This window comes from Panthera uncia (genome assembly GCF_023721935.1).
Source record: "Panthera uncia isolate 11264 chromosome B2 unlocalized genomic scaffold, Puncia_PCG_1.0 HiC_scaffold_24, whole genome shotgun sequence".
Taxonomy (NCBI): domain Eukaryota; kingdom Metazoa; phylum Chordata; class Mammalia; order Carnivora; family Felidae; genus Panthera; species Panthera uncia.
In genome coordinates this window covers 74,973,565-74,990,698 of record NW_026057580.1, presented here as the reverse complement: position 1 = coordinate 74,990,698, position 17,134 = coordinate 74,973,565, and the positions used below count along the sequence as shown (strand labels likewise).

Sequence of the window (17,134 nt, the reverse complement as noted above, 5' to 3'; positions counted from 1 at the left end):
CAAAGTATATAGCCCAAGGCGCTTTTTATTTTTCATGAATTGACATTAAAAACAAAGGTTGCTCGTTGTTGATCTGAAATCAAGTTTTCTATTCATATTTGTTCGTACTTTACTAGTTACTTATTTTATCTTAGGATTGAATGAATCACTAAATTCAAGAATGTGTTTGAAAAACACTGTGATGTAGGATAAGTCTTTTGGATTCCCTGAATATTATTTTTCTCATTTGTAAAAGTCTAAGATCCTATGAAATGGAACTTTGTTGCTGACAATTACACAGAAAGCCTCATTTTATAAATAAACTTCACCTACTAAAATAATAATAAATATATTTATAATATTATGTGTAATAATATTATATTATTATATTTATAATATTACGTATAATAAATGTAATAAGGATAATAAAATTCACCCATTACATCAATCACTCAAAATTCATCTTAGTGAGGTTTTTGGTGGCTTTTTTCCATTAGGATAAAACTGTTTTGTGCTTAGATTTTGAAATGTGACTAGAAATATTAACGATAATTGATATTAATTGGGCACTTAGTATGTGCTTCTAAGTGTATTACTTCCAAAAATTCATTTAGTTCTTGTTCATCCCTATGAAGTAGGTACTTTTGCTATGTCAGTTTACAGATAGGAAAGTAAGGCACAGGTTAGTAATGACCCAAGATCGCAAGGCTCTTTTGCAATGGGACCAGTACTTGGCTCCCAATGTCTGTCTTCTAATCATCTCCCTATACAATAATAGGGTTTCTGTAAAAATCAGCATATAACTTTCAGCAACACTTTGTTTGTAGTGTTCCTAAGGAACTCCAAATGTGTGAAATCATTTATTCTCCTGGCATTAAAAATGGTTTCCTTTGGACTCCTGGGTGGCTCAGTCTGTTAAGTGTCCAACTTTGGCACAGGTCATGATCTCACAGTTCAGTAGTTCAAGCCCTGGATCGGGCTCTCTGCTGTCAGCGCAGAGCCCGCTTCATATCCTCTGTCCCCCTCTCCCCTCCCCCACTCTCCCTCTTAAAAATAAACATTAAAAAAAAGCATTAAAGAATGGTTTCTGTTGTTATTTTGCACCAGTGAATTATTCACTCATTGAGGCTTCTAAACTTCTTCCCTTCTTCCCCCCCCTGCTTCTCTTTCTCACCTCTGCCTTCTTCCCCCCTCCCCCCCACACACCCCAGCTCTGTTAACTTTCACTCTCTTTTCTTTCCCCTCCAAAGTGGCAAAGAGTATTAAAGACCCACACTCCTCTTTACTTCAGTACAAGGATTGTAATCTTCATGCCAAATCTTCCTCTTATCTACCCTGAAATCCCTTTATATTCCCTTAATAGCTTTGAATTTGGGAAACAAAAGCAGGCAGTTAAGAGCCAAGTTGTTTCTGCTTTTTGCCTGCTACAACCCTTTCTTTTTAAAAAAAAAAAATTTTTTTTTTTTTTTAGCGTTTATTTATTTTTGAGACAGAGACAAAGCATGAACGGGGGAGGGTCAGAGAGAGGGAGACACAGAATCTGAAACAGGGTCCAGGCTCTGAGCTGTCAGCACAGAGCCCAACGCGGGGCTCAAACTCACAGACCGCGAGATCATGACCTGGGCCGAAGTCAGCCGCTTAACCGACTGAGCCACCCAGGCGCCCCGCTACAACCCTTTTTTAAGACAAGAAACATAGGTTAACATCTCAGCGTGGAGTTTATATCTCAGATATTATTCTAGCACAGGAGTGGAGCATATTGATAAAGATTTGGGACAGCCATCAAGGAGAACAAGAACGGGACTGAATAGGACAAAGAAAATGATTAGACAGTTGTGATGAAATGTTGGAATCCTGTCAATCCACAGGGTTGTGATAAGAAAGATTTACTAAGCAGAAGTATACTTTTGTTAGCATCTGTCTCCATGATCACACATTCAAAATTAGCTTCATCCAAATTAATAGTTTTATGTTTTAGTTCAAATTCTATTTACAGATTTGGTTTATCAGTGAAATATTTTGGTGGTGTTTTTATTATTAAAAACTCACCTTCACTGTTGCCATGAGATTTCCATTGGCTTCTCCTAACTGCTGGGTGGTCCATCCCAGCTGTTTTGCTGTCTTGTGGGGTTTTAATCTTTATGATTTGCAAAATGGTAGCTCTATTGCCCCACTCAACTGTAAATATTAAAAAAAAACTTAGTCTACTCCAAAATGCAAAGTAGTTTTACTATTATATTTATGTACTATAAGATATTTATAGCAAAATAATAACTGGCTTTAAAATAGGTTAAACATTTTTGCTTTATTTTATCATTCACAATGCATGGGAAAATTTATTGAAAGAATTAGATTTAAGAATATGTGCATTATGGAGAAAAGTGTTTTACAATAAATAACACATGTAGGCATGTAATTTTTATATAATATGCTTTCCTTTAAAAGTAAGCTTCATTAGGGGGCGTCTGGGTGGCTCAGTCAGGTGAGCGGCTGACTCGGGCTCAGGTTGTGATCTCGTGGTTTGCAAGTTCGAGCCCCACATGGGGGTTGCTGCTGTTAGTGCAAAGCCTGCTTCCTCTGTCCCCCTCTGTCTGCCCCTCCCCTGCTTGCACTCTCTCAAAATATAATTAAACATAAAAAAAAGTAGGCTTCATTAGAAAATCTTAAAGACCCTTTCTGCTCTTAAATTTTCTGATTCCTTAGAAAGTCACATATATGGTTAGAGACAAAGCATTGTTAAGTGAGACTGAAATTTTGCAATGTTTCAGCCTCTAACTTAAATGAATAGTGCGTATCTTTAGTAAATACCTTTACTCTTTTGCACCTTGGGACACCCTGGACTCAGTGACTGGTAAGATCAGAGGTTCTGACTGCACAACAGGACAAAGTGTTACCCTCACCCTTGCATTGGATCACACCCGGCTTCTTTTGCTCCTATGTCAGGTACGCGTTTTATCTCCTGAAAGACGGCATTTATAGAGTAGATCTCCCTGTGCCATCTGGTTGGGACTCAGAAGCCCTGCGTATTGTGGAGAGTTGCACGTTAAAGGACTTTGCAGTGAAGCCACAGTCCAAACGAATCATTTATTTCAATGACACCGCTCGTGTCTTCATGTCAACGTTTCTGGACGGCTCTGCTTTCCATCCTGTCCTAGCTCATGTCTCCTTTGCCGATGTGAAGAGCTTTGCTTGTGAAAACAATGACTTCCTTGTCACAGATGGCAAGGCTGTTTTCCAACAAGACTCTTTGTCTTTCAATGAGTTCATCGTGGGATGCGACCTGAGTCACATAGAAGAGTTTGGGTTTGGGAACTTGGTCATCTTTGGCTCCTACGCCCAGCCACACCCCATGCCGGGCCGCCCCCAGCAGCTCTCCGTGCTCTTTGGCTCCCACCAGGCCCTGGTTCAGTGGAAACCCCCTGCCCTCGCCATAGGAGCCAGTGAGTGCCCCCTCCCCAGTGTGGTTTCTGGCCTTGATGGAAGGAGAGTTTGAACTGCTTGACATGCGACTCAATTTTGAGAACCCGTAGGTGATTATTCAGTCATCAACCAGAAATGCTTTTTAACTCCAGAAAAAGTGCTTATACATTTGTTCTGCATTTATTATTAGGAGGATCTCTGTATTCACCATGTATATCCCAACAGAATAGTTTGCACATTCATTGAATGTCACCCAGGGGCCAGGCACTGACATTGTGGTCTGAGTGAATGTATTAGCCAGAGGGATAGAGAAGGTGGGTTGAGATTTGGACCCATCTAGACCTGACATGAATTGGAGCAATTTCTTAAAGCTCTTTGAACTTGAACTTTCATCTCTGGAGAGGCAGTGTGTATGGAGGGTCAGCAGGTGGGCTCTGGGGCCAGCCTACATGGTTTCAAAGGCAGGCCTTGTCATTTATTAGTAGAATGATCTTGGGCATGCTACTTAACCAGCCCATGCGTTGTTTTCCACTACTGGAAAACTAGAATGTTACTTACATATTTCTGTGGGATTGTCATGCAGATTAAATTAAGGTGCTTAAGGAGGGCACCTTTTGGGATGAGCACTGGGTGTTGTATGGAAACCAATTTGACAATAAACTTCATATATTGAAAAAAAAATTAAGGTGCTTACGTAGAACACTTAGTATCTAGCACAGAGGTGGGCAAACTTCTTCTGTAAAGGAAGGACTAGATAGTACATATGTTCAGCTCTGTGGGCCATATGGTCTCTGTCATAGCTACTCAAGTCTGCCGTTACAGTGTGTAAACAGCCATAGATGATATGTAAATGAGGAACTGTGGCTGTGTTCCAGTACAACTTTATTTACAAAAACAGGCAGAGGGCCAGATCTGGCCTGTGGGCTGTAGTTTGCCAACTCCTGATTCTAGACTATTTAGCAAACATGGGCTATTTTTTACCTTACGACAAAGCTAACTACGCCTGTTTGCTGTATATTTCAACTGCCGTATAGGAAGTTTTTGTTGTTGTTGTTTGTTTGTTTGTTCTTGTATAGTTTGGATTTCTGGAGGAAGGTGCTATGCAAACACTGAGAGTTGTAGTAGAGATTCATCATTAAACATTTTTTCTTGAGGAGCCTGGTTACACTTAGCGGTATTATAGAACACCCTCCTGACAATTTTACGTAGCCACACATCTAGCTTCGACTGAGCTTGACTCTGATTGGTTAGAAATGATGTCTCCTTCGACAGAGCAAAAGCTATGGTGTGGCTGGAATGGACAGTATCCTAGTCATATCATGAGACTAACCCTGATGACTGGCGGGGTAACAGGTTTTACTGCCCAATTACCCTTCCACTCAAGATGAAGGTGTAGATGAATTTACTGGCAATTTTTTGTTTGCCCTTGTCTATGTCATCCTGGTCAGTAATGTGGTTTAACTTTTCATTAGGCCCCTCCGCCTGGCAGAACTGGACTTATGAGGTGAAAGTATCAACCGAGAACTTTCCTGAAATCACTCGGATTTTCTCTAACATAAGTGGGACCGTGCTTAACGTGCCTGAGCTGCAGAGTGCTGCAAGATACAAGGTTTCTGTGAGAGCCGGTTCTCCCAAGGGGCCAGGCCCTTGGTCGGAGCCCTTGGTGGGCACCACTCTGGTGCCAGGTGAGGAAACGGTCTTTTTATTTTTTAAAGTTTATTTATTTTGAGAGAGAGAGAGAGAGAGAGGGAGAAAACGAGTGGGGGAGAGGCAGAGAGAGGAGAGAGAGCCCTCCAAGCAGGCTTCATGCTGTCAGCAGAAAGCCTGACGTGGGGCTTGATCTCATGAACTGTGAGATCATGACCTGAGCCGAGATCAAGAGTCGAATGCTGAACTGACTGAGCCACCCAGGTACACTGAAAATGTCCTTGATTTAGGGAGTAATTCTGACAAAATAGGCTTATTCTCTGTGTCCTTAAGAGTTCCTCTCCTCCAGGGTGGTAAAGAAATTAGAATGAGGGTGCATTTGTCACTTGAGTATGTGTTCATTATCTGGATTAGGAAAGCAAATAAGGCATTGTGTGATATTGAATTTACGTTTCTAAATTGTTATTTTAAACTTTTCAAGATATTTTTAAGGAAACAATATCATTTCTTCTTCCTTATGGCTTTCTTCTTTCTCATGGTTTGTTAAGTGATAATAGCCCTGGAACTCAGAAGGTCATAGTGAGAGAAGTTGAGGGGCTCTGAATTATGCTGAATTCCATCCTCTTGGCTGAAAAGGAAACGGAAAGATAACTATTACGTTTGCATTGCTATTGTTACCACGGTGGCTTTTGGGTGCTCTGCATGGGATCACGGCAACCAATATCCAATGGCGCAGGAGGATTGTGCCACGACGATGACATTGCTCTAGAGGCAATGTCACCACACACTTCTCTTCACATTCAGCTTCAATTATTTATCCAAAAATCACAAAACGTGTTTAATATGATAGGTAATTCTATTAGGCACATGTAGCCATCCATGTCCTTCCACAGTGTTTTTCAAATGTTGATATTCTTATACTTTATAAAGGAAATCTTGGGGTATAAGATGTGTCCCTTAAAACGTGTGCCTTCTGCAGTATTTCTTTTCTTTTTTTTTCCCAAACAGCTTCAGAACCACCATTTATCATGGCTGTGAAAGAAGATGGGCTTTGGAGTAAGCCATTAAATAGCTTTGGCCCAGGAGAGTTCCTGTCCTCTGATATAGGAAATGTGTCAGGTAAACACCAAATCCCCTGTTCACTTGGACGTCAGGATTCTACTTACAAGGCTTCCTACGCTCTTCAATACATTGAAAGAATTGAGTGTTCGGGTAGTAGGACAATAATGAAAGGAAAAAACATTCAGTGAACTACACTGCCAGTGTAGAAATATCAGTTCTCAGGTATAGGTGCTATTTATTATTTCACAAAAGGTGAGGCTATTTATTGATGTATTTGAATGTATTTGAATCTGTCAACGTTGTCTCATGGTAACAGCCTATCTGGTTCCACTTAAAAACAGCTATACTTAAGTAATTTGTTATGTTTGCTGTAAGACTGAAGCACGGAATGGTTGCATGAAGTTCTAAATACAATGTAAGAAACAATTTCTTGACACAGAGGAATATTAAGTAAGAAGTGGGTCATTTTGCCTAGAACACATTAGAACGAAGGAGAAGTCTTTGTTGTAGGATGATGCAACATTGAACTTGCCTGCAGATGACACCTTCTATAACTATATTACTTATTTGATCTATTTGCTGGGCCACTAAACGTACAGCAGCATTTCTGACCAACGTAGGAGCTGGACTTAGGAGGTAGCATGGTAATGGTACGAAGAATGATGCTTTGGAGTTGTCTTCACTCTGGGCTCCCCATTTTTATCTGTGAGGCCTTGGGAAGAATAGATAATCTCACTGAGTCTTGGGTTCCCCGTGTCAAAAATGGGGATAATTCCTACTTCATACCTTTGTTTTCAGATTTAAGTGAGATACGTAAAGTGCCTGGGACAATGTTTGGCAAAGAGAGGTGCTTGGTGAATATCAATTCCTCTTCCTAGTCCCCCCGGGGTTGAGCTTTTGAGATAACATTATAGAAGTATTCTTGATAGATCCCTGAAGTTCTAATGGATATCATATTAGTATGTGCTTTCAAATTATGTGGAGGTGCAGGAGTGATTTGCTGACTCACCATGTTTATGCTGGCATACCTGAAAAATAACTGCTACTAATTCATTTTGTTTTGAGACATGGACTGGTATAACAACAGCCTCTACTACAGCGACACGAAAGGTGATGTTCATGTGTGGCTGCTGAATGGGACGGATATCTCAGAGAATTATCGCATACCCAACATTGCAGGAGCAGGGGCTTTAGCTTTTGATTGGCTGGGTCAATTTCTCTACTGGGCTGGAAGGACGTATGTGGTAAGTTAAAGCTCAGCATTCTGGATGCTCTAGAACAATACCCAACCACTTCAGTGGCTGGGAGTTTTCATGTCGTTTTTCATACTTGTGTGCCACCTATGCTATTATTTATTTAATATTTGTCTCTAAACATACTCACTTTTTAGCTAAAAGGGATTTATGGGTAAAGAAAACTTTATATCGCTGTTTGTTGTACTAGTTATATATTTTCAATAATAGCTTTTTTAAAAAACTTTTTAATGTTTATTTTTGAGAGAGAGAGAGAGACAGAGTGTGAGTGGGGGAGACGAAGAGAGAGAGGGAGACACAGAATTCAAAGCGGGCTCCAGACTCTGAGCTGTCAGCACCGAGCCCGATGCAGGGCTTGAGCCCACGGACCGTGAGATCATGACCTGAGCCAAAGTGGGGTGCTTACCCGACTGAGCCACCCAGGTGCTCCATAATATCTTAAATATATTAAAATGTTCACATGTGGGTCAGTGCCCTGGAGGAAGATGGCATACTCCAAAGACCCAGTGAAGGAAACCCAATGGAGGGACTATTTTCAAAGGTGTGGAGAGGGCTAAGGAAAATGAGCAAAGGATGGTGAAACATGCCCTGGGCTAGTAAGTGTGGGAAGTTAGAACCACCTTTAGGTACATGGGGGCATGGGGACGAAGGGGGAAGAACACGGTAAGGGCTGTAGCTATGGGAGTTGCTGACGTGAAACCCAGCCACTGTCAAAAGGTATGTTCTGGAAAGGAGTGGCCTGGGGGAGTAAGCACCTGAACCCTCTTTCTTTCTTCCCTCTGATCTGCCCTTACTTCCACTGGCTGCATGCCATTGCAAGCCAGAGAGTGAGAGTCCAGTTGGTGCAGTCTATGGACACCAGCCTCCGCAGTTATAGAGTGGGGTGGGGAGGATGGAGGGTGTAGCTGGATGCAACCTGAAGACGTCGTGTACGTCTGTGTTGTGGTACATTTTGAAGAGAGGGATGGTTAGCGATGAGCATACTGGTCTGAAAGATCAAGAAATACAGTCCCGGAATCATTTTCTAATCAGGAGGGTGCTTGTTGTCCACTTATTTATTCATTCAACAATCATTTATCTGTTACCAATGTGTTGGGAGCCATGACGATAGGCATAGTAGGGAATATAAAGTTAAAAGTAGATATGTATCTGTTTTAAAAAATCAGCTTTAGGAGGCATAACTCACATACAATAAAATTAATTTATTGTATAAAATGTACTGGGTTTTAGTATGTCCAGTGTTGTGCAACCAACCCTTGTTGTCCTCGCTCTTTTGATGAGATAAAATACATATATAAATAATAGAAGAAGGGGTGGCTCAGTCAGTTAAGCAGCTGACTCTTGGTTTTGGCTAGGTCCTGATCTCATGGTTCGTGGATTTGAACCCTGCTTTGGGCTCTGCACTGACAGCAGGGAGCCTGCTTAGGATTCTCTCTCTCCCTCTTTCTACACCCTCCCCTCAAAAAAATAATAGAAGAAGCATACAAAGCAATGTATTTAGAGGCAAAGCAATGTGGTGTAGTCTGAATTCATAAGTGCCAGTGATATGCAGGTGGAATGGAGTTGAGTGGGGTAAATCCGAGAATACACCCTAAAATTGATTAGTTTAAAAATAGTTAAAAAAAAAAGTTTTGAAGGAGGAAGTGTAAGAGTGAATATAAAAACTGGTTTCAAGTATTTTCTCTGTCTCTTATAAAACTGTTTAACTCTAGGAAAAATTACTTAAATTCCTTGAACCTAGTTAACTTGTGATAGAAATCCTTTAGAGGCATAATGTTAGGGTTACAAAAGCTAATATTTCTTTTTTTTATTTTTTTTAACTTTTTTTTTTTTTTTTTGAGACAGAGAGAGACAGAGCATGAACGGGGGAGGGTCAGAGAGAGGGAGACACAGAATCTGAAACAGGCTCCAGGCTCTGAGCTGTCAGCACAGAGCCCGACGCAGGGCTCGAACTCACGGACCGTGAGATCATGACCTGAGCCGAAGTCGGCCACTTAACCGACTGAGCCACCCAGGCGCCCCCAAAAGCTAATATTTCAAGATAAAAATGTTCTGTGCCTGACACCCAATAAGTACTCAGTAATGGCAGTAATTAATATCAGGGAAATATACTGAAAGGAGCAAGGAGAGATGTCATCATTTATCAGGATGTATACATCTTCTCCAGGAGTCTAATCAAATACACTTTTTTTTTAAAAATATCTCTCTCTTTTTAAAAATTTTAATCCAAGTTGGCTAACATATAGTGTAATAATGGTTTCAGGAGTAGAATTTAGTGATTCATCACTTACATACAACACTCAGTGCTCATCCCAACAAGTGCCCTCCTTAGTGCCTATCGTCCATTTAACTTATCCCCCCCACCGACCTCTCCTCCAGCAACCCTTAGTTTGTTCTCTGTCTTTAAGAGTGTCGTGTGGGCTGCCTCCTTCTCTGCTTTGATCTTATTTTTTTCTTTCCTTTTCTTTATGTTCATCTGTTTTGCTTCTTAAATTCCACATATGAATGAAATCATATGACATTTGTCTCTCTCTGACTTATTTCGCTTAGCATAACACACTCTAGTTCCATCCACGTTGTTGCAAATGGCAAGATTTTATTCTTTTTGATTGCTGAGTAACAATCCATCGTATGTATATACCACATCTTCTTTATCCATTCATCAGTCGATGGACTTTTAGGCTCTTTCCATATAATTTGGCTATTGTTGATAGCACTGCGATAAATATTGGGGTGCATGTGCCCCTTCAAATTGGCATCTTTGTATCCTTTGTATAAATACCTAGTAATGCAATTGCTATCCAATACATTCTTATCTAGCAGTGTTTGAATTGTGGGGTTGTATGATTAGGAAAAATAAGTATTTTAATTCAAAGTAAATTTGCCTCCTTTTTTTCCCTAGAGTCCTGAAAAGAGAGAAGCTCAACGAGGGCAGCTTCCATGACTGTTTTGCTCCCAAGGCTTTGCACACTACCCAGTACACAGTGCTAATAAACATTCGAAGTGGGAAGAACGTAACAATTTACTGACAATTGCAACACGCTATTAAAAATTTTTTTTTTCAGCATTTATTTATTTTTGAGACACAGAGAGAGCATGAACAGGGGAGGGTCAGAGAAAGAGGGAGACACAGAATCTGAAACAGGCTCCAGGCTCTGAGCAGTCAGCACAGAGCCCGACGCGGGGCTCACACTCGCAGACCGCGAGATCATGACCTGAGCTGAAGTCAGACGCTTAACCGACTGAGCCACCCAGGCGACCCTGCAACACACTATTAAGAAATGACAATGTCATTTGAAAATTATTAATCAACCCTACTATTATGTTTTATAGATACAAAGGCAGTCTCTGTTGACAGGGCACACGGACATTGTGACCCATGTGAAGTTGCTGGTGAACGACATGGCGGTGGATTCGGTCGGAGGATATCTCTATTGGACCACACTACACTCAGTTGAAAGCACCAGGCTAAACGGAGAAAGTTCCCTTGTAATACAGGCACAGCCTTGGTTTTCTGGGAAAAAGGTGACAACTTAAAAATAAGACCTGATCATATAGTCATACTAAATAGTGCTATCGAATAGTTAACGATAACGCTGTTTCTGCTTGTTGGGAATAGTTAAGGTAGAATCTGAAAGGAAATACTGTTACAGTAAGATCTTGGTGTAACCAAATTTTTTTAAGTCTTATTTGATTGTCATAATAATTAAACAAATTAAGATACAATATGGAGATGTTTACACTTTGCTGTATCTTGAAAGAACCCGCACTCAAAAGCACTTTAATTTCTGACTGTTTTTATAATCTTCAGGAATTGTATTGGCTATTTTAGAGCTTCTTATTGAGTAATGAGTAGATGTTTTATTATCTTTGATCAATTTTGGGTACTGACTGCTCTAGAAACTGTGACTCCTAGACAAATTATTTCACTTCTCTTTGCTTCCTTGTCTGAAAAATGGGAATGTTAGCAATTGTCCTACCTCTTAGGGCTGTTGCAAAGATTAAATGAGATAATTAATGTCAGATGCTGAGAACAGTGCGAGGGCACATGGTAACTACTCAGTGGTTAAGCTCTTATTATTGCAACTAAATCTGAAAAGCACACCTGATATAGGAACATTTCTAAAACAGATGTTACTTCCTCAGCTTCTAGAAGCAAAACTTATTTTTCTTGATCTTCAACTTCTACAAGCAATACCTATCTTCTTGATACCCTGTAGCTATCATCTGAAATTTCTGAATTTTGTCTTTCCTGTTCATAAATTTCTGAATTTTGTGTTTCCTGTAGGAAAATTAGCAATCACAGAAAAGCATGAAAAAGAAAGAAAGCACTTGTACTATTTCTACCTAGGGTATTCCTTAATTTTTTTATTGTTTTAATCATTTTTTTCTTCTGCCAGTAGAGATAAATCACCCATAATATAAATAAACCAGATCATTTATAAACAAATTATTGAGTCACATGATCCCCAATTCTAGGATTTTTAAAAATTTATTATTTATTTATTTATTTATTTTTTAAATTGAGATATAATTGACATAGAACATTACATTAGTTTCAGTTGTATATACAGATTATAGCACAGATATTTAAAAGAAATGCAATTTTTTTTCCACAGGCTTTTTTTTTTAAAGTTTTACTTATTTACTTTGAAAGAAAAAAAAAAAGAGAGTGAGCAGGTTAGGGGCAGCAAGAAAGAGAGAGAGAGAGAGAGAGAGAGAGAGAGAGAGAGAGAATCTCAAGCAGGATCTGCACTGTCAGCGTAAAGCCCCGTATGGGGTTTGAACTGACAAACCATGAGATCATGACCTGAGCTGAAATCAAGAGTCAGACACTTAACCAACTGAGCCACCCACACTCCCCTAAAAGAAATACAAATTTACGCAGAGATTAATCATTTCTGTCAAATAATGAAAACATCCCTTAATTTTATTTTGGAAACTTTGAGTCTGAATATAGGAAAAGTATATCTTTTTATGTCTCTATAAGTGCTGGGGGAAAGCACTTTTATTTTTGTAAAAGCATATTAAAGATAAAAAAAATATTATCTCAAGAGTAACATTCTGTCTGTTCCTGGGACTTTGTCAGTAATGTCCCCCAGTGCTCTGATCTTGTTGTTTGAGTAATGTTCACTCTGGAAAATTCTACAGTGGCCATAGGGACTTTTTTGTAAATGAGTGGAAAACTAGATTTCTCAGCATGTTTGGGGAAACACATCCTTCTTTAAATTCCCACTCCAAATCCTTCACAGGCTGGGGAGTGCGGCTTGTACAAATCTATAGTTTGGTTCCATGGTTTGATGTCTTACCCATCTGCCTCCATTAATGCTAGTGGGTGTTTTGAAGGTAACATATTTTGCACCGAGCAAAACTCTTCATTTCACTGTCATTCGTTCCTTCATATGTTACTCATAAATTTATCATGGAGCCATGAGATACTGTGCAATCAATAGGTATAATAAAATAAACAGCCAATTATTTATAGAAAGGCTTGATATTTGTGTGATTAAAAGGGAGAATGCAGTGAGACATTCATCTAAAGTGAAAAGATAGCCGCTGCCACATCTGATGGATCGGGCGGGCTCATATATATATATGTAGTGCACGTTACCACAGGATTAAACCTCAAGTTTATAGTTATGCCTTGTTGGCATTTCCAAGGCATGGCTGTTATTAGACAGCAGTGGTTACCAAAGATTTATGGAATGTCCTCTGGCTCTGTTTAAATATGGGCTCAAATGACTGATGCAAAGGAATTGGGTAATGACCCAACACCTGAATGTTATCTATGACTCGAATAGTTTGCTGTATTCTAGAACAGGGAGTTGTAGAATATTCTTTTTTTAAGAGATAAAACAGACTTTTTGATTTAGAAAACTTGAGTGCATCTCATTATGAATAATGAAACAAGATTAACCATATTTCACTTTAACTGACACAATAATCAATAAATTTCTTTTAGCCTGAGGCAAGGACATGATTCAACTCCCAAAAGGCTGGGGATTGCTAGATAGTTTTTTGTTTGTTTTTTGTTTTTTATTTTGTAGGTAAGGAGTAGACTGAGTTTCCTTGAAGACAGAGGTTGTGATTTATATGACAGCTGGAGGTTTTTGCAATGATGTGCCTTTTTTTTGTTCTTGGATACCTTGTTGTATTCTTTTTACATTTCTCACTGGCTCATCATTTTTGTTTTTATGCTGCAGAATTTTGTTAGAGATGTAGCTATCAACTTTAATCCTTGATCTCTCTTAGCCTCTAGGTCTGCTATAGAAAGACTTCACCACTCTGAGGTCATATACCTGGCCATCTCAGCTTATTTGAAAAATTCCTACAAAGCCAAAGAAAGCAAAAGTGTTCCCTTGAATTGTAACTTCTGTCTCATGCAAACTATTTCACAGGAGAAGCAGTCTTTCCTCAGGCCTTTCCTGGATGACAGGACATAAAATTAAGGCATGGACTGTAACAAAAAGACAAAGAAAGATTAGTAAGGAGTGGTTTTCAGATGTCATCTGGACATCTGTAGGACCTGGAGTGTGGTTGAAAATTTGTAATAACTTTGCAGGTGCTGCTGATGCTGCTGGTCCAAAAATCATACTTTGAGAACCACCAGAGCTAAGTCTGTGGAAGTCCCTGCCTTCTGAGGATTTTTAGGAAACTTGTGTTTATATCCAAGTTACATAGGAATAGGCATCTCACATAATTTTTTTATTCAGCAAAAGGTAAAAATTATCGAGTTTATTATTCCAAAGAGGACATTAAAGAGAAATCTATAGTTTAAGTGTGACTTATTCACAAAAGTCTCCTCCAAACATGTATTTGATTCATTTTCTTATTTTCTATTTAGGTAGTTGCTCTAACTTTAGACCTTAGTGATGGACTCCTGTATTGGTTGGTTCAAGACAGTCAATGCATTCACCTGTACACAGCTGTTCTTCGAGGGCAGAGGTAAGTAATATCTCTTGAAAACAATCTGTTGAGGATGAGAATGACTTACCCCTCAGTTATGTGGCAGTGCATGAGCATATTGTGCTTGTGGGGAAAGATAGATTTGCAAACAACTAATGACAGTAGAATATGGTGAATACTGTGATGGGGTAGAAAGAGAGTACAGTGGAGACACTGAGAAGAATGCTTCTCAAGAGCCCAAGAAATGGATACATGTGTTTTTCTTCTTCTTAACATGCTGGAGTTAAGCAGGAATCATCCTGCACAGCACACATGAAGACTGGAGTCGAAAGAAGCACATGAATTATTCTCTCAATCTGTGTCCTCAAACTAAGCCCCTGGTTCTCTTGTTGGCATTTCCACATCTTCCATAATAATACTGTAAAGTATTTTTTTTCTAGTATTTTTCCTACACTTTCTTTTATTATTATTTTTTTAACATTTTTGCTTATTAAAATTAGGTGTAATGTACATAATATGAAATGTTCAGATCTTCAGTATTCCACGATATCAGTTTTGACAAGTACATTTTAAGACACAGATATGTCGAGGGGAGCCTGGGTAGCTCAGTTGGTTATGTGTTTGACTCTTGGTTTTGAATAAGGTCATGATCTTACGGTTCATGAGTTTGAGCCTCACACAGGGCTCTGTTTTGACAGTGTGGAGCCTGCTTGGGATTCTCTCTCTCCCTCTGTCTCTGCCCCTCCCCTGCTCAAGCTCTCTCTCTCTCAAAAATAAATAAATAAGCACAATAAAGAAAATTTTTAAAAAAGACACATATATGTCCATCATCACAGAAATTTTCCTGTGCCCCTACCCAATCAATCCCCCCTACCCCTGAAATATGTACCTTTTGTGTCTGGCTTCTTTTACTTAGCATAATATCTTTATGATTCATCCATGTTGTTAAGAGTATTAGTCTTTCCTTTTTATTGCTGAGTAGTATTCCATTGCATGAACATACCATAGTTGGCATATCCATTCTCCTCTTTATGGACATTTGGATTGCTTCCCAATTTTGGTTATTATGGATAAAATTGTATAAATATTTATACCCAAGGCTTTGGATGTATTGTTGGATAAATACCTATGAGTAGAATTGCTGGGTGATATGGAAGATATATGCTTAACTTCTTAAATAATTTCCTGGTTTTCAGAGGGTTTATACCATTTTACATTTCCTCCAGAGATGTATGAGAGTTCTGGTTCGTCCACATCCTCCCAACAGTTGGCTTTGGCAATCTTTCAAATTTTCACCATTCATTGGTGTATGTAGCAATATATCATTGTGCTTTTAATTTACACTTCACCAATAACTAATAATTTTCACCATTTTTTAATTTGTTGTTGACTATTTATATATTGTCTGTTGTGATGTGACTCTTCAAGTATTTTTCTCACTATTTAATTGGCTGTATATCTTTTCTGTATTGAGATGCAGGAGATCTTTATGTATTCTGTATATAAGTCCTTTGTAAAAGATATGTGTTGTGAAATTTTTCTCTCAGTGTTTGGCTTACCTATATATTTGTTGGTGGTGTATTTTGGTGAGCAGAAGTTTTTAATTTTGACTTACCCAATTTATCAATTATTTTCTTTATGGTTTGTGTTTTCTGTGCCTTCTATAAGATATCTTTGCCTATCCCAAGGTTGTGAGAATTTTATATGATGTACTTTTTTAAAAAAAATTTTAATGTTTATTTATTTTTGAAGGAGAGAGACAGGGTGTGAGTGGGGGAGGGGCAGAGAGAGAGGGAGACATAGAATCTGAAGCAGGCTCCAGGCTTTGAGCTGTCAGCACAGAGGCCGACGTAGGGCTCGAACTCACAAACTGCGAGATCACTACCTGAGCCGAAGTCGGACGCTCAACCGACTGAGCCACCCAGGTGCCCCTATGATGTACTTTATATTGTTTTAGCTTCCATATTTAAATATGTGATCCACTTAAAATAGGTTTTTAGATGTTTCTTTCCTTTTCATATGAATATCCAATCGTTCCAGTACCATTTGTTAAAAAGATTTGCCTTTTGTTAGTTAATTGCCTTGTGTCCTTGTTCAAAATTATTTGACCGAATATATTTTGGTCTATTTCTGGATTCTCTATTCTGTTCCTTTATTATATTTGTCTAATCTCGTGCCAATACTACATTTTCTTGATTACTATAAATTTAGAAAAAGACTTAAAGATAGCTAATATTCAGTCCTTAGTTTGTTTTTCTTTTTCAATATTTTAATTCTGGCTATTCTTGATCTTTTGCTTTTCCAAATAAATTTAAAAATCATCTCACTAATTCCTAGAATAAAGCCTGTTGGAATTTTAAATCTCTTATCAATTTAGGGAGAATGGATATCATAAAATATTGAGTCTTCCAATCGCTAAAAATGGTATCTCTCTTCATTTGTTTTGGTTTTCTTTAATTTTGTTCAGCAGTGTTTTGTATTTTCAGTGTAGAAGTTTTGTTTTGTTTTGTTTTGTTGTTTTGTTTAGAGTAGTCTCCATGCCCAACCTGGGGCTTGAATTCACAACTCCAAGATTACAAGCCATGTGCTCCAACGACTGAGACAGCCACACATTCCAAGAAATTTAGAAATTTTGCACTTCTTTCATTAATTAATCCTGAAGTGTCTGATTTTTAAAATAAAAAAAAAGTTTATTTATTTTTCAGAGAGAGTGTGCAAGTAGGGGAGGGGCAGAGAGAGAGGTTTATCAGAGGATTCAAAGTGGGCTTTGTGCTGACAGCAGAAAGCCCAATGCGGGGCCTGAACTCATGAACCGTGAGACCATGACCTGAGCTGAAGTTGGACACCCATCTGACTGAGCCACCCAG

The 17,134-nt window shown here is 38.9% G+C and overlaps 1 protein-coding gene across 5 annotated transcripts in view; it reads left to right on the top strand.

The window, feature by feature from the left end:
- Positions 1 to 17,134, top strand: part of ROS1 (ROS proto-oncogene 1, receptor tyrosine kinase) — a 114,441-nt gene that overhangs the window by 31,636 nt on the left and 65,671 nt on the right. For all 5 annotated transcript variants that reach the window (XM_049654239.1, XM_049654238.1, XM_049654240.1 and 2 more), the window contains 6 exons: positions 2,923 to 3,419; positions 4,872 to 5,084; positions 6,055 to 6,165; positions 7,174 to 7,352; positions 10,695 to 10,886; positions 14,206 to 14,306. In XM_049654239.1, the coding sequence (XP_049510196.1) occupies positions 2,923 to 3,419; positions 4,872 to 5,084; positions 6,055 to 6,165; positions 7,174 to 7,352; positions 10,695 to 10,886; positions 14,206 to 14,306 (1,293 nt within the window). The remainder of the gene's footprint in view (positions 1 to 2,922; positions 3,420 to 4,871; positions 5,085 to 6,054; positions 6,166 to 7,173; positions 7,353 to 10,694; positions 10,887 to 14,205; positions 14,307 to 17,134) is intronic.